The sequence below is a fragment of the Maylandia zebra genome, linkage group LG11 (assembly GCF_041146795.1).
Source record: "Maylandia zebra isolate NMK-2024a linkage group LG11, Mzebra_GT3a, whole genome shotgun sequence".
Taxonomy (NCBI): domain Eukaryota; kingdom Metazoa; phylum Chordata; class Actinopteri; order Cichliformes; family Cichlidae; genus Maylandia; species Maylandia zebra.
This window is the reverse complement of record NC_135177.1, coordinates 31,891,753-31,907,623: the sequence shown is the minus strand read 5'-3', so window position 1 is coordinate 31,907,623 and position 15,871 is coordinate 31,891,753. Positions and strand designations below refer to the sequence as shown.

At 38.8% G+C, this 15,871-nt stretch overlaps 1 protein-coding gene across 9 annotated transcripts in view; it reads left to right on the top strand.

Moving 5' to 3' along the window:
- Positions 1-15,494, top strand: part of cspg5a (chondroitin sulfate proteoglycan 5a) — a 58,947-nt gene extending 43,453 nt beyond the window's left edge. The window contains exons 4-7 of one of the 9 annotated variants that reach the window (XM_023153220.2): positions 3,784-3,862; positions 7,346-7,402; positions 10,993-11,094; positions 14,448-14,582. In XM_023153220.2, the coding sequence (XP_023008988.1) occupies positions 3,784-3,862; positions 7,346-7,402; positions 10,993-11,079 (223 nt within the window). In that variant the 3' untranslated portion in view covers positions 11,080-11,094; positions 14,448-14,582. Of the gene's footprint in view, positions 1-3,783; positions 3,941-7,345; positions 7,403-10,992; positions 11,095-14,447 lie in introns of all 9 variants that reach the window. The other 8 variants (XM_076890206.1, XM_012921578.4, XM_004560171.4 and 5 more) reach the window with 8 other exon arrangements.
- Positions 15,495-15,871: the final 377 nt, after the last annotated feature.

The window sequence follows — 15,871 nt, the reverse complement described above, 5'->3', positions numbered from 1 at the left end:
GAGAAGGAAAAGTAGTGCAGTCAGTAGCAGCTGTAATGCTAGTGAGCAGAAATTTAAAAAAGGGGGGGATAGGGTGATGTCAGTGGTACTCTGGATCCAGCTGAAAGTAGGGCAGTCTGAACAGGCAGAGGGGAGGGAGGCTGGGAGAAACAGGCGGAGGCGGGGTTGACCTACATACAGCTGTGCGACCTGAGGGGTGTGAGCGGTAGGGTGCAGCATGAAAGAGACAACAGAGCCTCATCAAGTGGTCGGCAAAAGAAATCAAAGAGGAGCAAGAAAGGAGAAAGAAGCAAGAGAGCATAAAGGAGAAATGGAGGCGAAGGGCGACATTTTAGGGGAGTAGAAAGGAGGGCAGGATGAAACAGGCAGAGGGACTGTTGCAGGAAAGAGAAAGTGAAAGAGGAATAAAAGAGGGCGGATACAGAGAAAAAATCTCAACGTGACACAGAGGAGAGTGTGTGCTTCTCACAAGCCTCATGAATACATGCGACTCCCACACTCCCCCATCTGCTTTGGGTAATTGCAGTGTTTCTCTGCCGCAGTCGAGATCAGACCCAACATCCTGGTCGAAGATGGAGCAGGGGGAAAAAAAGAGAGAACGGGAGGGAGGAGGAAGAGATTGATGAAGTGCTATGAAGCATTTTCAAATTCCTCAGGGAATTTCATCTATCTGAACAGTAATGAGCTTTTTTCTATCTCGAGTATTTAAATGATCAAATTATAGGCGTCACCTATCTGGAATCAAGCTGAATACCAGTTTGTTCATGTAATGCTGTTTATACTAACTGAAGCTGCTCATTGTCATTAATGACAAATGCTGGAATGAGATTAAACATAGGATCCTGAATCAATTGTTACATAGTTACTATTCACCCCCACCCCAAAAAAAACAAACTTGGTTTCACTTTTAGGAAATAATATGTTTAAGTTTATGAATGCTAATTTGTTAGAATTAAACATTAGTAGATGCTATAACAGTAACAATAAGACAAATTCAATCAAAATGACAGCACCAGTATGAAGTTAGATTGACCCATCCATCCACCCAGACCTTCTTCAAGACAAATAATCTGGATATTATTTCAAAATCCAGAACGACTGTTTCAACCTTGGTCTGTCTGACTTATCATAAGCACTATACTCATTACCCTTACCTGTCTGATAGATTCAAGTTATGTATTTAACTGCTCAGACTACATATGCATGTTTTTATTACGTTATACTGCAGTTTATTGTTTCTTACATTTAATTCTTTGATACTAATTTCCAGCTTTACCAGTATGTTCATTTAGTGACCAATTTATCACCCCCTGTACTTGTCACTGGCAATTTTCAATAATCAAAAATTACCAAACCTGTAGGATATATTAGGGCTCATTATTGTGAAGGAAATAATATTAAGGAAAGCCTGTTTAGGCAGGTAGAAAACGTCATGATACCTGCAGCTGCTATATGGCTAATTGTGAAGTTTTTCATTTGTGAATCTGCACAAAACTCTGCAACAAGTATGTAAATATATATTTGTTATCTTAGGTGCAGCATTTTAACAGCCATTGGCAGAAAGACAGCAGAGTGAATGGTCCAAAGCTGGTGATGCACTTCAGTGTCTCCCCCTCTCGTGTCATTACCTTGTTTTTCCTGTTCTGTGGTTCATCAAATATAAATCTCAGGAATGCGGATCAGAGAAGCAGTAGTGTTTTTTGTGTGTCTGTGTAGTAAGTAGATCACAGCCTTTTGTTTAACTATTGATAAGAAAGGGATTTAAAATGTTAAGAGGCTCAGGATAAAGGTTAATATGTGCGTGGGACAAATAACAGCTGAGAAGACACAAATCTATGAAACTCTGCTACTGTCTGCTTTGACCTCTGAGACACACATCTCTTTGAGTTAAGAAGTTGAAGTGGAAGAAAATAGAAAGGGAATTCCTCTTTGCTGCTTCTCTCCTGAGATGAAAGAAAAGCCAGAGTGTATCTGTGTCTGTTTCACAGCAGTACACCTCGTTTTCAGGAGACAGATTAGATGGTGAATGACAGAAGCGCCATAGTTTAAACCATACTGCATATGTCGTCAGTGCTCCATTGTGTGTGCTTAGTAACCTAACATACAGTAAAAAGATGTTCCTTTATGGCGTAAGATGGAAAAAAGAAACACTTTGCAGGAATTTTCAATACATGTTTCTTATCATCAGAGGAGAAAAGGAAATCTGAGCTATACACAGATGAAGTTGGGTTGGATGGATGGGTCAACAAAATATTAGATTTTAGCTGCAATTTATTTACTCTTTCATTTTTTTAAAAGGCAGTTTTTTTTGTTTTGTTTTTTTGATTTTTAATTTTTGTGCAATTCCATATGAATCCCTGGTTCCATCCCAGGAGGAGATACAAATCCCTTTGGGATTGAGTCAGGAAGGGCATTGGGTATAAATAATCTGCCAAATCAAACATGCGGAGCTACCTGCTGTAGCAGCCCCTTGTGAATAGGGGAGCAGCCAGAAGTAGTTAACTGCTTTTTATTGTAACAGTGACAAAAATAGTCTTAAAATGCTAATAAATAAAAAATAATAATCAATCAAGCCAATAAAACTGTAGTAAAACAGTTAAAAATCTAACATCAGAGCATTAAAATTTTAGGACCTGGTGCAGATTTTGCATGCCTTTTGCTGAAAATAGCCAATATACAGCTGCTTCTTTAGGAGAATAATGATTTTTTTTCCTCCTACATCCATGTTCTGATCAGGGAAGTGATGTGTGAAAGCAGGTAATTTCACCCCATTAGTGTCTGATTAAATAAAAGATTGTTACATCAGTGCTCGCATTTCTAATTCCTTTCTGAAAACTGCTGATTGAAAACAGCAGGTTTCATTTTGCAGGGTTTTGAACGATGTTGTAGGTGGACAATCCAGACTTTTCGCAACCTGTAACCACCAGATATTTTTACAGTCCAAGACTCGATACTGCTTCATATTGTGGCGGGGGATGTGTATAATGTATTTGTATGGTAGAGATTTTTATTTTCCTAGATTTTATTAACACAGATCAGTTGCATCAGTCGTGTCAGCTGAGTTGAGAAAAAGCGAATCTACACAAAAGTATGTTTTTAACTTGTTTGGATTTTTCCCTGTTTTAAACAATCATTGGTCAAATGTGAGTCAAGGTGAAGTCTTTTGACTGATCCAGGTATCCTTTTATTCTTAGTTCGTTGCATCACAGATAAAATGTTTGTGTCTGATTTTTTCTGACAAGCAGAAGTCCTAATCTTTTGCTGTCTGACTAATGCTGCTTTCTTGCTTTTTCTCTCCCCTTCTATCTTTTTTGTCAACAATGTAATCTTTCCCTAAATTTGTCATTTTCTTCACTTTTTCCTCCACTGATACTTTGGTATTTTCTCCTATGATCCCATTTTGTTTTACCATCTCTCCATTTGTCTTCTTCTTGTCGCCTAATGCCCTTTTCTTTTTCACATCATTGCTGCATCTCCCTTTTTTACTTGCTGGATCCTCAAATTGGCAACTTACATTTCCAAACCTGGCCCTGCAATTTTCCTACCGTTACTCTCGTTACTGTCATTCTTTCTTTCCTCATCTTCGCTCTTTTCCAACCTTCTTTTTTTGTCCTCCCAAATTCACATCTTTTCACTTTCATCTTTGACCTCGCTGCTGTGCTCTGTATTTTATTCTTTCCTTCTCTGAATTTCTCAACATCTTTATTTTTTTCCATCTTTCTTCTCCTAATTGTTTCCTTCTTTTTTCTCATCATCCTCTCCATCCCATCCTCTGATGCCCAGCAGTAAGTACCGGCCTTCATCGGAGCAGCACAATGATAATTTCTCGCTGTCCACCATCGCTGAGGGCTCCCACCCAAATGTAAGGAAACTGTGCGACACCCCTCCTAACGTCCCTCATGCCCGTGCATTGGCTTACTATGATAACATTATCTGTCAGGTAACGTGGTTCTCGCCTCTATCTCTCACCCCTTTTTCTGCATCTCCCCCAAATCCTGCCCGGGCCCTCGACTCTCCTCCAAATGCATGGGCATGAGTATTCTCCAATACTCCGAGGTGTGAAATGCTAAAGGAGGGGGATGGGAGTGGTCATAGTGCAATAAAGAATGGTGGGAGTTTTCTAAAATACTGCAGGAAATCTAAATGCAATAAAAGCGAGTGGGCATCCATGCACTCTAATCATTTCTACCCTCACATTCATAGGATTTTATCTAAGAACAAATTTAATCCATTAATCAGAATATCACATGAATTAATTTTGAAGTTAAATTTGAGCCTGTTTATCACAAACAAATCACACTCTTTTTTTCTACAGGTTTTCCTGTTTGGTTTTTTTGTCTTTGTAATACCTCAAATTCTTATTTTAATGAACCAAGATGAAAACTCACATAACATTAGAAGCTATTTTGCATCATCTGCAAGTTGAATTTCATCCCATATATACATTTCAATTCCTGGAAAAACAAGAAAAATGCATTAAATCTCTCAATTCTTACATTTTAAAATTTAAATTTAACACGACTTCAAGTTAAAGAGCATAAACATGTGAAAATATGCTGTTCTGTACTATATACGGTACCCATGACAATGAAGTCATGTCCTGACTTATATTTGTAATATCTGCACAGATAGTCAAGGACCTTTAGCAACTGTAGATCTACACACTGCATTTTCAATTATCATTTTAACACAATGAGAAAAGCTAATTTGATTGAAACTTGAAGAATACGCCTTTTTGAAACACTTCCTGTTGTGGATCGTCATGTCTACAATGTCTTTACAATGTGAAACAAGTTTCTCATTAACCAACACAAAGGTCCCGCATGTCATACAAATGCTGTTCTCAAAATCACTGACAAGCTACAAATATGTGGACTTAGATGTCTGCTGTTAAGTTATGAAGCACCTTGAGGCGACTTTTGTTGTGATTTGGCGCTATATAAATAAAATTGAATTGAATTGAATTGAATTGAATTGAATTATGGACTGTAATGAATCATAGAAATAAATACCCAAGGAGTAACTGAGCCCTTGCAGCCCGTTACCATTGCAACACAACTTTTGTAAAGGCTTATAGTTTGATTCTGTTTATTGATTTAGTTTGTTGGTGTAGTTTTTATTTATCCTATTTTACAACATAGCATAGTTCAAGTACAATGAAAACTTGAAATAGTGAGAATGGCTGGAAATAACCTATAATTTCTTATCTTAGGCAAAGTCTAAAACAGTTCCCTAATTTATTTTGTCTGAGTAGTGTCCAAAAAACACTGATTTCCTGAAACCATGTAGTCTGAATGTTTATGGACTGTTTTCATAATGCAGCTGCAAACTGAGCCACCGCCCTGATTACTATAAGAAAAAAACAAAAAACTCCCCTCTGTGACCCCTCCCTATCCCATCTCTTTCTGATCACCTCTTGCATCAGGATGTCATGGCATGCCTGCTCTGTCGCTAATATGCGCCACCCAGTGGCCATATCAGCCACCGCAGCTTTGCTTTGCTGCTAAGAAATCTGTACTTTTAACAAATTGTCTGCTTGACTTGTTTATCCTGAAAGTGGGCGGGGAAATGGGAGGGTTTTCTGGATTTCTGGGGGAGGAGAAAATGGGGAAAGGAATCCCAGAACCAGGTAAGCTTTTAAGGGATATTCCCTGGACATGGTTGGGGTTATCAGGATAAACATCTGAGATGCAACGTCTCGCTGCTGCCTGAAGGAGGCAGCAGAGATTCGACAGGTACCTCACTAACTGAAGCATGGGTAGCTTGTAGAGCTAACGCTAACGTTGTAGCAGCATGGGTAGTTGTAGTGCTACAACTGGTAAAGAGTTTGTTTTGTTTTCAGATTTTAAACCTTTTGAAAATGTGGTACCACCCTCTAACAACTTTGTAGGTTTTTTCGGTTTTTTTTGTTTTGTTTAGTTTTTTTGTTTTTACTTTATGATTATCTTTAATATTATGCGACAGCATAGGCTAGCAGTTTTTAGATGGAAAACTGTCACAACCATTCATTGTAACCACACCTAAATACCGTTTACCATTTATAACCCTGAAATATCTAAAAACTCAAAGCAGTAAAAAAAACCCCATCATCGTATTCTAACATCGTCTCTTAGCTCTCCTTCCTAACTCAGGACAACCCATCAAACCCTGCAAATTACCTCTCATCATTGGGTTGAATAGTATTTGTAAACTGTTTGCACAATTTAAGCTACACTGTGAGATCTACACATAATTCTGACGATTATGTATAGTACACATTTCTGATGCAGTGTCATACATATCACTGACTTATAGTTAGCTGGTGAAAATGAACCAAGAAATGCAGGAATTTGCCAGAGAAGACAGTAAAAAAAGAACCCACAGGCTAGCAAACATGGAAATGTAAAAATGCCTTTAGGACTGTTGTGCAAATATTTTCCATCACAGTATTTGGTGAGAAGGATAATATTTATTTACAAAAATATACCTTTAAGCACAAGGCTGGGTTACGATCACCGTAGCAATGTCAGGCTTCACATATTTATCCTGCAGGTCTATTAATTTATATTTGTATTCTGAATTAAGATTTCCAGTGTTTCGAATGAACGTTTAATAAAAAAATGCTAGTGCTATTGAGAGTGAGGGTGTCCAAGGGTAAAAGAAATAAATCAGAATATATAAAATATTGCAAGTGATTATTAAATCATTTACTTATGTAACTGATTTCCTTCTCTAGTATCTTACACTATCTTAAAGTTTCCAACTACTATTCAACCCAGATTAATTTTGCAACAGGTTTGCCAACCACATACAAAACTGACCTTTCCATATAAACTTACCCAAACCAAAAACCACACGAACTCACCAGTTTTCCCCAAATAAACCCCAAATAATCCTCTAATAAAGCAAATACCCTGAATTCCCTTCCAAACTAACAGCGCAGTGTCTGTGCTATGAAGGCTGAGACCTGAACAGAAATATCCAAAACTGTACGTACTGTGGTGATACAGAGTTACAACCAGGCAGCACCAGAGTCCGCATCTGTAGCCAGCTGGGAATATCAGCTGACATCCGAGAGGAAGTCTAGTTACTCCTACTATTGGTCTCTGTCTCCAGTGCTCCATCTCTCTCTCTCTCTGTTTTATCTGTCTCTATCTCTTCCTGTCTGCCTCCCTCTTCTCCCTCTGCCTCTCTTGCCACTTAATCTCTCTGTATCACCTCTGATCTGCCGTGCCTCTCGCTACTTCTCTTTCTTTCTTTCCGCTTCACCCTCCTTCTTTCTCTGTCCGTCCTTATCTGTCTTTCTGAGGATGCCTTGTATGGTTTTTGAGGAGTATAACCCTTTGCCCCATCCCCCTCCCCTCAGAAAACCATGAGCAGATACACCTGGGAGTGTAAGACCAAAGAGGAGTCCGACTGTGAGGTAAGATCAAATCCCAAATGTTAGATAGTCCCGATCCTCTCTTCCGCCTTCCCAAACAGCTCTTTCATTGTTACTGTGGCCCTGTCAATCACCCTTTTCAACTATCAGTGAATCAATCTGAGCCTTTCCCACCCACAAAATCAATAAAAGCCAAAATAAAAACGGATAGTAAAGTCAGAAAAACATGCTATGTTAGAGCAGAACACACAACTAAAATTAACAAAGACAGCCAATATTTAGTGTTGACCTGACATATTTACATTTGGTAAACTTTGGGCTCCATTTAATATTAATAAGAATTAAAAGTATGGCTTTATATAATACCCTTATTTTTCCAGCTTTTATGGTCTTCAGGTGTTTATTTTGTTTTTGTTTTTTTAAGCAGTGTTAGTATGTGTTAGCCAAATGGATGCAAATATAACTTATTTGGTAGCATTAAACTGACAGGTTTTTTAAAGGGCAAAAAAAAAAAGCATTTAATTTTGACTTGTGTAGGTAATTACTTTTGGCTACTCCCTTATTTTCTGAGAGGTCACCACAGTGGACAGATCAGATTGGTTAGATTTTACACCAGATGCCCTTCCTGATGCAAACCTCTTGAAGCTTGAGACTGGCACTAGGACTCGTGGGTCACACTAACTCATGAAGGCCCTGCGAGTGTAAGGCACATTTAAATATAAATATATGTATATATATATATATATATATATATATATATATATATATATATATATATATATATATATACATATATAAATTTCAAATTTGAGGGGCTTTACACTAATATTCTACTTCCAGATTTTGAAAAAAATTGCTAGCTAGCTCATGAAAATGGAGTAATGTCTTCTTTGAATGCAAAGCTTCATTTATTTTCAGTTTTTAAGACAGAAGAAAGAGAATATTTTAGACATGCCGGCTTTAATCTGACTATTCTTTTGTTAATCTGTCACATGAAATTTTATGAAAGTGAGATACTAAAGTAGCCCTTTAACCCTTTTTAAGCATTTTTTTGTAACACATAGCATTTAAATTGGTTACGTTCCTCCAGCAATAAAGATCCAATGCCTAGAAGTTAAAAAATCCAGTCTAACAAAGGCATAAAAACAGCATCGCTGCTGCCACAAGGAGCTGCTGACCTTGTGAGGTCCTTGTCACATGTCCAGACAGCCACTGTACCACCTCCATAACACACACAGGCACACATGCTGAGGCTTTAATGGAAGAAGAAATACCATTCAGAAAAAGACGAATTTACAGAGAAATTGAACCCCCTCACACAATGCCATTTCTGCACAATAACACAAAAAACACTCAAAGTTTCCCGGCAGTAATAGAACGCTTTGTGTTTCATTCACCGTGGTAGATTGAACCCACTTGTCCCTAATCTTCCCTTCACAGAAATTCAGCAGAGTCCAGACACACAGTTTTCTCTGCAGCAAACCCTGAAATGAAATTGTTTTCTGTCAATACTAAATAAATTCCACACAGAAAATGAGTTGACCAGGCAGAGCTGGCTGTAATTTCTAAGAGGATTTCATTTCCACTGACTGAATTGGCTCTCAGACTGACTTATCATAACAGAATTAACCTGAAGTGCAAAGGCTGCAGGTTTGATGTGTAAATCAGCAAAGAAAATACTAAATACTCTCTTTAAAAATGATTTCGTTCTTATGATCCTTTGTGCAGACTGTGATCCATGTGGTCTTAAAACAACAAACTCTGCGATTAATCTTTGATCTCGATAATAAAGTAGATAGTTGAAAACTTCTGACTTTAAATTTGACTTCTCTGTAGGTCATTGTGACAGCGGTGAACTGTTGTTGCTATGATTCATGTGACTGTCCAAATTTTTCGAGAAAGGACGCAGCTTTAGAATCACTTAAATAAATAAATAATAAAAAGGTAAGTGTGAGTGCATACAGGTACTTAACCATTTGCAGTAATAAAATCCAAAGAAATTGTTCTTTTATGATTAATTCTACTAATAATTATTTGTTGGTAAGACCCAACTTCCTATTCAGTGACTTGTTTCGTTAGGGGAATTCACACCACTTCAGCACAGGCCTTTAAAAGACATAAGACTATATGATGTTTGCCCCTCCCAGAGCCTGCTCCTGCAGGTTTCTTCCTGTTAAAAGGGAGTTTTTTCCTTCCCACTATCACCAAGTGCTTGCTCATAGGGAGTCATCTCATTGTTGGGGGTTCTCTGTATCATTTCAGGATCTTTATCTTACAATATGAAGCACCTTTAGGCGACTGTTGTTGTGATTTGGCACTATGTAAATGAAATTGAATTGAATTGATAAAATGCATACAATGTAGCATATGATTAAAACTCAAAATACTCCATATTCAGATCCAAGTCAGGATGTGGGAGTGATGCTTGCCATGCTATTCCTTTTTGGATTAGTCACACAGTCACAGCCGCATTGTGCAGTGTCCCGACTGCCTGCCTCACCCTGTGCTTCCCCCTAACTCTGCACAGTCCTTATATAGACACATATCCACTCAGGGGCAAACATCAGTCAGTAAACTCAAACAGCTATGTATACACATGCGTGGTGGCATTCCTTTTAATACAAGCAGGCAAATATTAGCAGACACACATGCATTCCAGTACAAATATTTTAATATGATGTGTGTTCATGCATAATGCTAATGCTAAAACACACAAAGGTGTATTGACTCTTAAACACTGTTAATCAGCTGCAGAGAAAAAACTGAAGAAAATATTGATACATAAATACAACACCATCAAAATGTTTTGTAGCTAAAACACTAAATCCTTAAATTCAGGTCTCTGACAAGATCCAAAACATATTTACCCTTTTACTTAACAAAAACCCTCTATGTTTATTATTTAAATATTTCTGACTTTGGCAACCATAAATAGTGTGGGAGTAGGGCAAGTGTGGAGAGGCTTAGGATTTATCATTTAATAATGACCAAAGAGTATTTATGTCAGGTTAGGTAGGGGTGGAGAGAGGACGCAAATGCAGGACTCTTAATGGTGATGTAAACCCAGAAACACAAAGTTCAAATGTGAAACCAAAATAGGTCCAAAAACCGAAACACAAGGACTAGTGAAACACATGGAGGGGACATAGGGAGGCTTTATAGACATATACATGAGGAGCATTGAAGATCTGGCACAGACTGAAAGTTATAACAATCTGAAAGGAGGGAAAGGAACAAAAGCATAACAAGATTTGAGAGAAAACTAAGTAAAACAGGAAATAACTGAAAGACAGAAAGACTAACATCAAGTTTTATTATATTAAAATTACAGTGATTGCAAATGAATCTTAAGTGCAATATTCATTTATTTCCCAAAGCTTTCATGCAATTTGCAGGACCATTAAACTAAATTGGAATCCAGTACACAAGAGAAGGACGTCAGGAACTGTCCATGTGCCTCTATCATCATCATCATCATCATCAAAGCCCTGTTTTTCTCTGTTCCCACTCTCCCAAAATGAAACCCACTCAAAAGTCCTGATGACTCTGTGACTGCTGCCCACTCAATGCCCACACCCCTCTCCACCCATGCACTAAAACATTGAAATCCAACAAACACAAACATTTTACAGTTTCACGCTGACGGGAGGAAAGAGGGCCCCTATCCCGTAACCATGGAAGTGACGTATCCACACGTCTTGCCTGAAGTTACTATCTAGGCCAGCAGCCATCGGGTAAATGCTCTCACTGCTCTTCCTTTCTAAAAAAGTGCCATTGAATTTAAACACAAACATTCAATTAGGGGGTGTTTGTGAATGGCACAGGCCCCAGGGTCTGGAATTTGATGTGTGCGTGCGCACGTGTTTGAATGAATGTGTCTATCTCGACATACTCTGTTTGTGCTTGCCTGTATGGGTGCACCCTTGCGGTTGTGAGTGTGACAGAGAGGCTCAGGCTGACGCCCCAGGATGCCTCAGCTCAGTAGGGTCGATGATGCCATGCAAAATTAATGGAAGCTAAGAGGCTGGAAAACTGAGCTAAAATAGACTCTGCAATCAATTTTTCCCCTCTGACCTTAATTAAATTCAGATGAATTAAACTGAAACCTCTAAAACACAACAGTTTTCTCCCCCGGTGGGTATGTATGACGGTGGTACCCACAGATAATCAAACAGGGTTAGTTTACTTTTGTTCATTTTCTTGTGTTTTGGGACACTAAATGGTCACGGTGGAGGTGAAGCAGGAAGACGCTGGGTGCACTGCATGAGCGGTCATCACTGTCCATGGGGTGTATTGTAAGGGTTTTGCATGTGGATGTGCATGTGCTTCCTGGGTTGCCTGAAGGTGTAAGGAGGGCGGGTGGATGGTGTCACTCATGCAGCTCACCTCAGTGTCGCCTCAACCAAACACAACATACCAGCCAAGCATGATAAACAGCAGAGCTTTTAAACCACTGAAATGACTGCTACTAAAATTATTTTTGCTTTCAATACCTTCTGTTTTTCCTGATGGTATTTTTCACCATTCTGACAGCTTTTAAAGGCTTATACGTGTGTTTTTTGCAGAATTTAAAGTTTTTACTACAAATCCAAAGTCAAACCAATTCACCAGCATTTTTCTGCAATCACTTTTTGTTTATAACACACTCTAATGAAGATAGGTGTAAACTGATTATCATAGATTATTGTATTTTTTTCCAATATAAAACTTTTAGTTGTAAATATTTTCACAAATGCTAAAAATTACAACCTTTTTATTACATGCTTACATTATGATAGCATTCGAGCGTTTTTTAAACTAGTCACAAAATATTATATAGGCTGTATACTAAATGTTATGAATGTTCTATTTTGCTTATGAATTTCAGATTGAAGAGGTTAAAGTGAAGAATTATCATGCATTATGGATGCTCACCTTATAATTGCAATTTTCAAATCTAGCTGACATTTTAAGTCCTTAGCCACACAGGCCTATAGAAGAGCCAGTGTGACTGAAGTGTGGCAGCCCCTGGTATTCAGAGGCTGCAAGGGAAAAATGTGTGTTTCCCAGTTGGCAACTGGTTGCTGGAGGTTGCTGGCTGTCATTAGGTGAAATTGGTCACAAATAGCGTGCTGGATCAAAAACCTCCTTACAGTTGCTTTGATTGCACCAACATGTTTCAAAAGGGTGCTGCAACTTTAAAAGACAACTTTTACTTTGAAGCTAAACATTTTCTTTTTCTCTGTTTTCTGTGTTGCACTTTCTCAGCTCTGCAAGTAAGTTGAGTATTTGCAGACATCTTTAAGACATCTTACCTGCAAACTAGGGCTAACTATGGCAATCTACTAGCAACCAAGGAAATCACAAGGAGGCTGTTGGTGCAGTACTGTATATCTCTTTATGACCAATTTCACTGTCAGCAACTACTCGTCAACTAACAAAGAATATGTTGGCAAGTGTAGTTGCCAGGGAGTCCCTGACTTGTCTTTAGACCTGCATAACTGAGGCTGTTGCAACCGATTTCCCAGCAACTGCCAGCAACCATTCACCAGTCGGGAAATACACAGTTTTCCCTAGTAACTGGTGATTGCCAGAGTGTCAAGGACCGGTTTCTCTGTGACTGGTCCCAAAACCTACTTGAATATACCGGTATACTCATCACAGCAAAACTTATGTTGGTTTCATTTCATGGCAGATAGGTTTTCCTGTCACAAGGGGGAAAATGGTTCTTGCTACTTAAACCTTAACAATTGTTGCTTTATGTTTCCAGTAACCTGTGGCAGGTAAATCGAATTCAGTCATCATTATTTCACAATTCTGATCAAGATGACACAAGATTTAGCTGAGATTCTGTTTCAGTGCACGAAATTAAAGAAAAATCAATGAATGCCCATATTGAGCAGTTCACTTGCATTTTATTTTTAAACATGGATAAAATACATATTAAATCTTAAACGCTTATACATGGTCACACAGAGCTCCCACACATACATAAATTCAAGTGAACTTTTTGTTCCATTCAGGGTGCCGATCTGGCACAATAGAGCCCCCCACACACATTCACACGTACACTGATATATGCACAAAGCATCTGTCAGCTTCCCATGCTCTACACACAAGAAAGGGCATTCGGCCTTCTACGCTTGTGAAAACCTAAAATTACATAACGCATTTTCATTTATATTTTGCTGTTTTGAGTATATCCTTATTTCACCTCTCACACCTGTGCTCTTCTGTCCAAGCACTGATAAATGTCAGTTCACAGTTAACCATTAAGTGCAGACAAAAAAATCAATCAATCAATCAATACCTATCTTTACTTTTATGTATTATTTGATGTAGTACTGATTGTATTATTTTTGGAACTCATTAGATCCAACTTTAAAAGCAAAAGAAAAAGGTAAACACAGCAGCAGTGTGGTCCATTAAAGCACCACATTAGAACATGACAATTTGTTTCCATGCATGAAATTAAAGACAAATTAAAACTTATCAAAAATGTGTTGAGCCAAAGCTCATTTTTGTTTTCTTTAAGTTTGTAGCTAGAATAGGAATGTTAGTACTGGATGATTCAGTAAAATAAATATTTAGGTTCAGTGCCAGTGCTGACGTCTCAGAATCTGTGTGCTTGGGGTGAATCATGAATTCATTTTTCTGAAAAATACACTATGGTGAGTGTGTCTCACTGAAAAACTATTGAAAAATGCTTGGTCAACATTATGGAAAATGTGGGTTTTAATAATGTAAACTACTGAATAGTGGCTGGATGTAGCCATATATCGATTTGCCACTCCAACCTCCACATTCTTTCCTTGCCTTGGTACATAAAGCACAAAATATTTCCTAAACTGGCACTGAATGCTGGCATTGGGCATAAATTGTTAATACAGAATTACTTAATATGGAACGATTGGTAATCTGTTTGCTGAAGAATCCTCGTGATAAAGAAAGTCCACTCTTTTCTTTTGCAGAAAGTTTAAATGAACTCAGAGGCAGTTCTCGACCAATAAGCAGGGTTGTAACTAAAAATCAGACTGATGGTTGATTGATTTCTTTGGTTCTAACTGTAATTTATTCCCCCACTCCTCCTCCACCCCTTCTTGGGTAGGATGATCCTAATTCCCAGAACAAGCTGGAGGACCCGGTGAAGGCCCCGCCCAAGGAGGATGACTCCCTCAACATCCACAACTCTCTGACCCCCAAACATGAGAACCACAAGGTCCTGGGCGAGGAGAACTCCTCGGAGGTAAACTCACTGCAGAACAACATGATGTGAAACAAAACAACCCCAGCAACCCATCAATCCAACATCGAAAAACGACAAGGTGCGCCGGCAATGGGTGCCCGCAAACCCCTCCCTGCTTGCTGTCCATCCGCTGCCGTGTGCACCTAAGTGGTCCAACCAACCAACCAACCAACCAATCAGCCAGCCTGCCAGCCAGCCAATATACCAGCCAACCAACACAGTCTGTACCCGTTTCCAACACGGCAACACTGCCACAAAGCGGCCCCAAGTCGCCGCAAAAATCATACACGACCATCGCCGCCGTCACTGCCCCAGGTGAAAGTAACCCCACCCCCACCAATTGCACCCTGCCGCTGCCCTGCAACACCCCCTTACATCCAGCCACACCCCTGTTTCGCAGCCCCTTGTTACCCCCTTGTTGCTGTCACTCTACTGTCCCTTATCTTTCTTACCTGCACACACACACACACACACACACATACACACATAAGAAGCATACACCCACTGTGAAAAGATGACGACATAGCCACACTTATATGTATACACACACACACATAGACACACCCTCCCCCTGCCTGCATTGGTGTATTTTGTAAAAAGAAAGAAATCATACAGAAGTTTAAAACGTACGTAAAACGTCAATGTAAAAAAAAAAAAAAGTTAAGATAAAGCTACTGAGAGGTTTTGATGTTTGTCTGACTAATCCAGTGAGTATGTATAAATATTGGAGAAACAATGCTTGGATTGATTTAAAAGAAGCAACACAATGTGTCTTGGTTTTCATTGATGTGATTTCTAATCCTTTGATGTACTTGTTTTTTTGGTTTTTTTTGTACTTTTTTGGGATTTCGAACAGAGAATAAACAAACAAGATTCAGACAGTTGTTGAAATAAACCTTTTTAACATGACCTCTTTGGGTCCTGTGTTTTACCTCAGTGTCGCCTCCCCCTTTTTTTACCCCTGAATTCCAACGCTCTGTGCATGGCTTTGAACGCAGCTTCTTCAGTCCTTGTCATAAATGTACTTCCTTGGTTACGCAGTCAGGTTGGGGAGTCTGATCCGCTTCACAACAATTAATAGTTATTTTCAAAAAGCACAGATTATGTCTAATATTGATATTTAGTATCACATATAAGCCTAAGTGGCTGTTAGATGCTGACATATATTTCACAAGAAATCACAGCTCGACCTATTAGCTTTCACACACATCCCATGGCCTTAATCTGTAGACTGAGGTGTCTCAGTTATCCTGGTTTAAGTGGTATGCCTTGAATATAACTGCAAA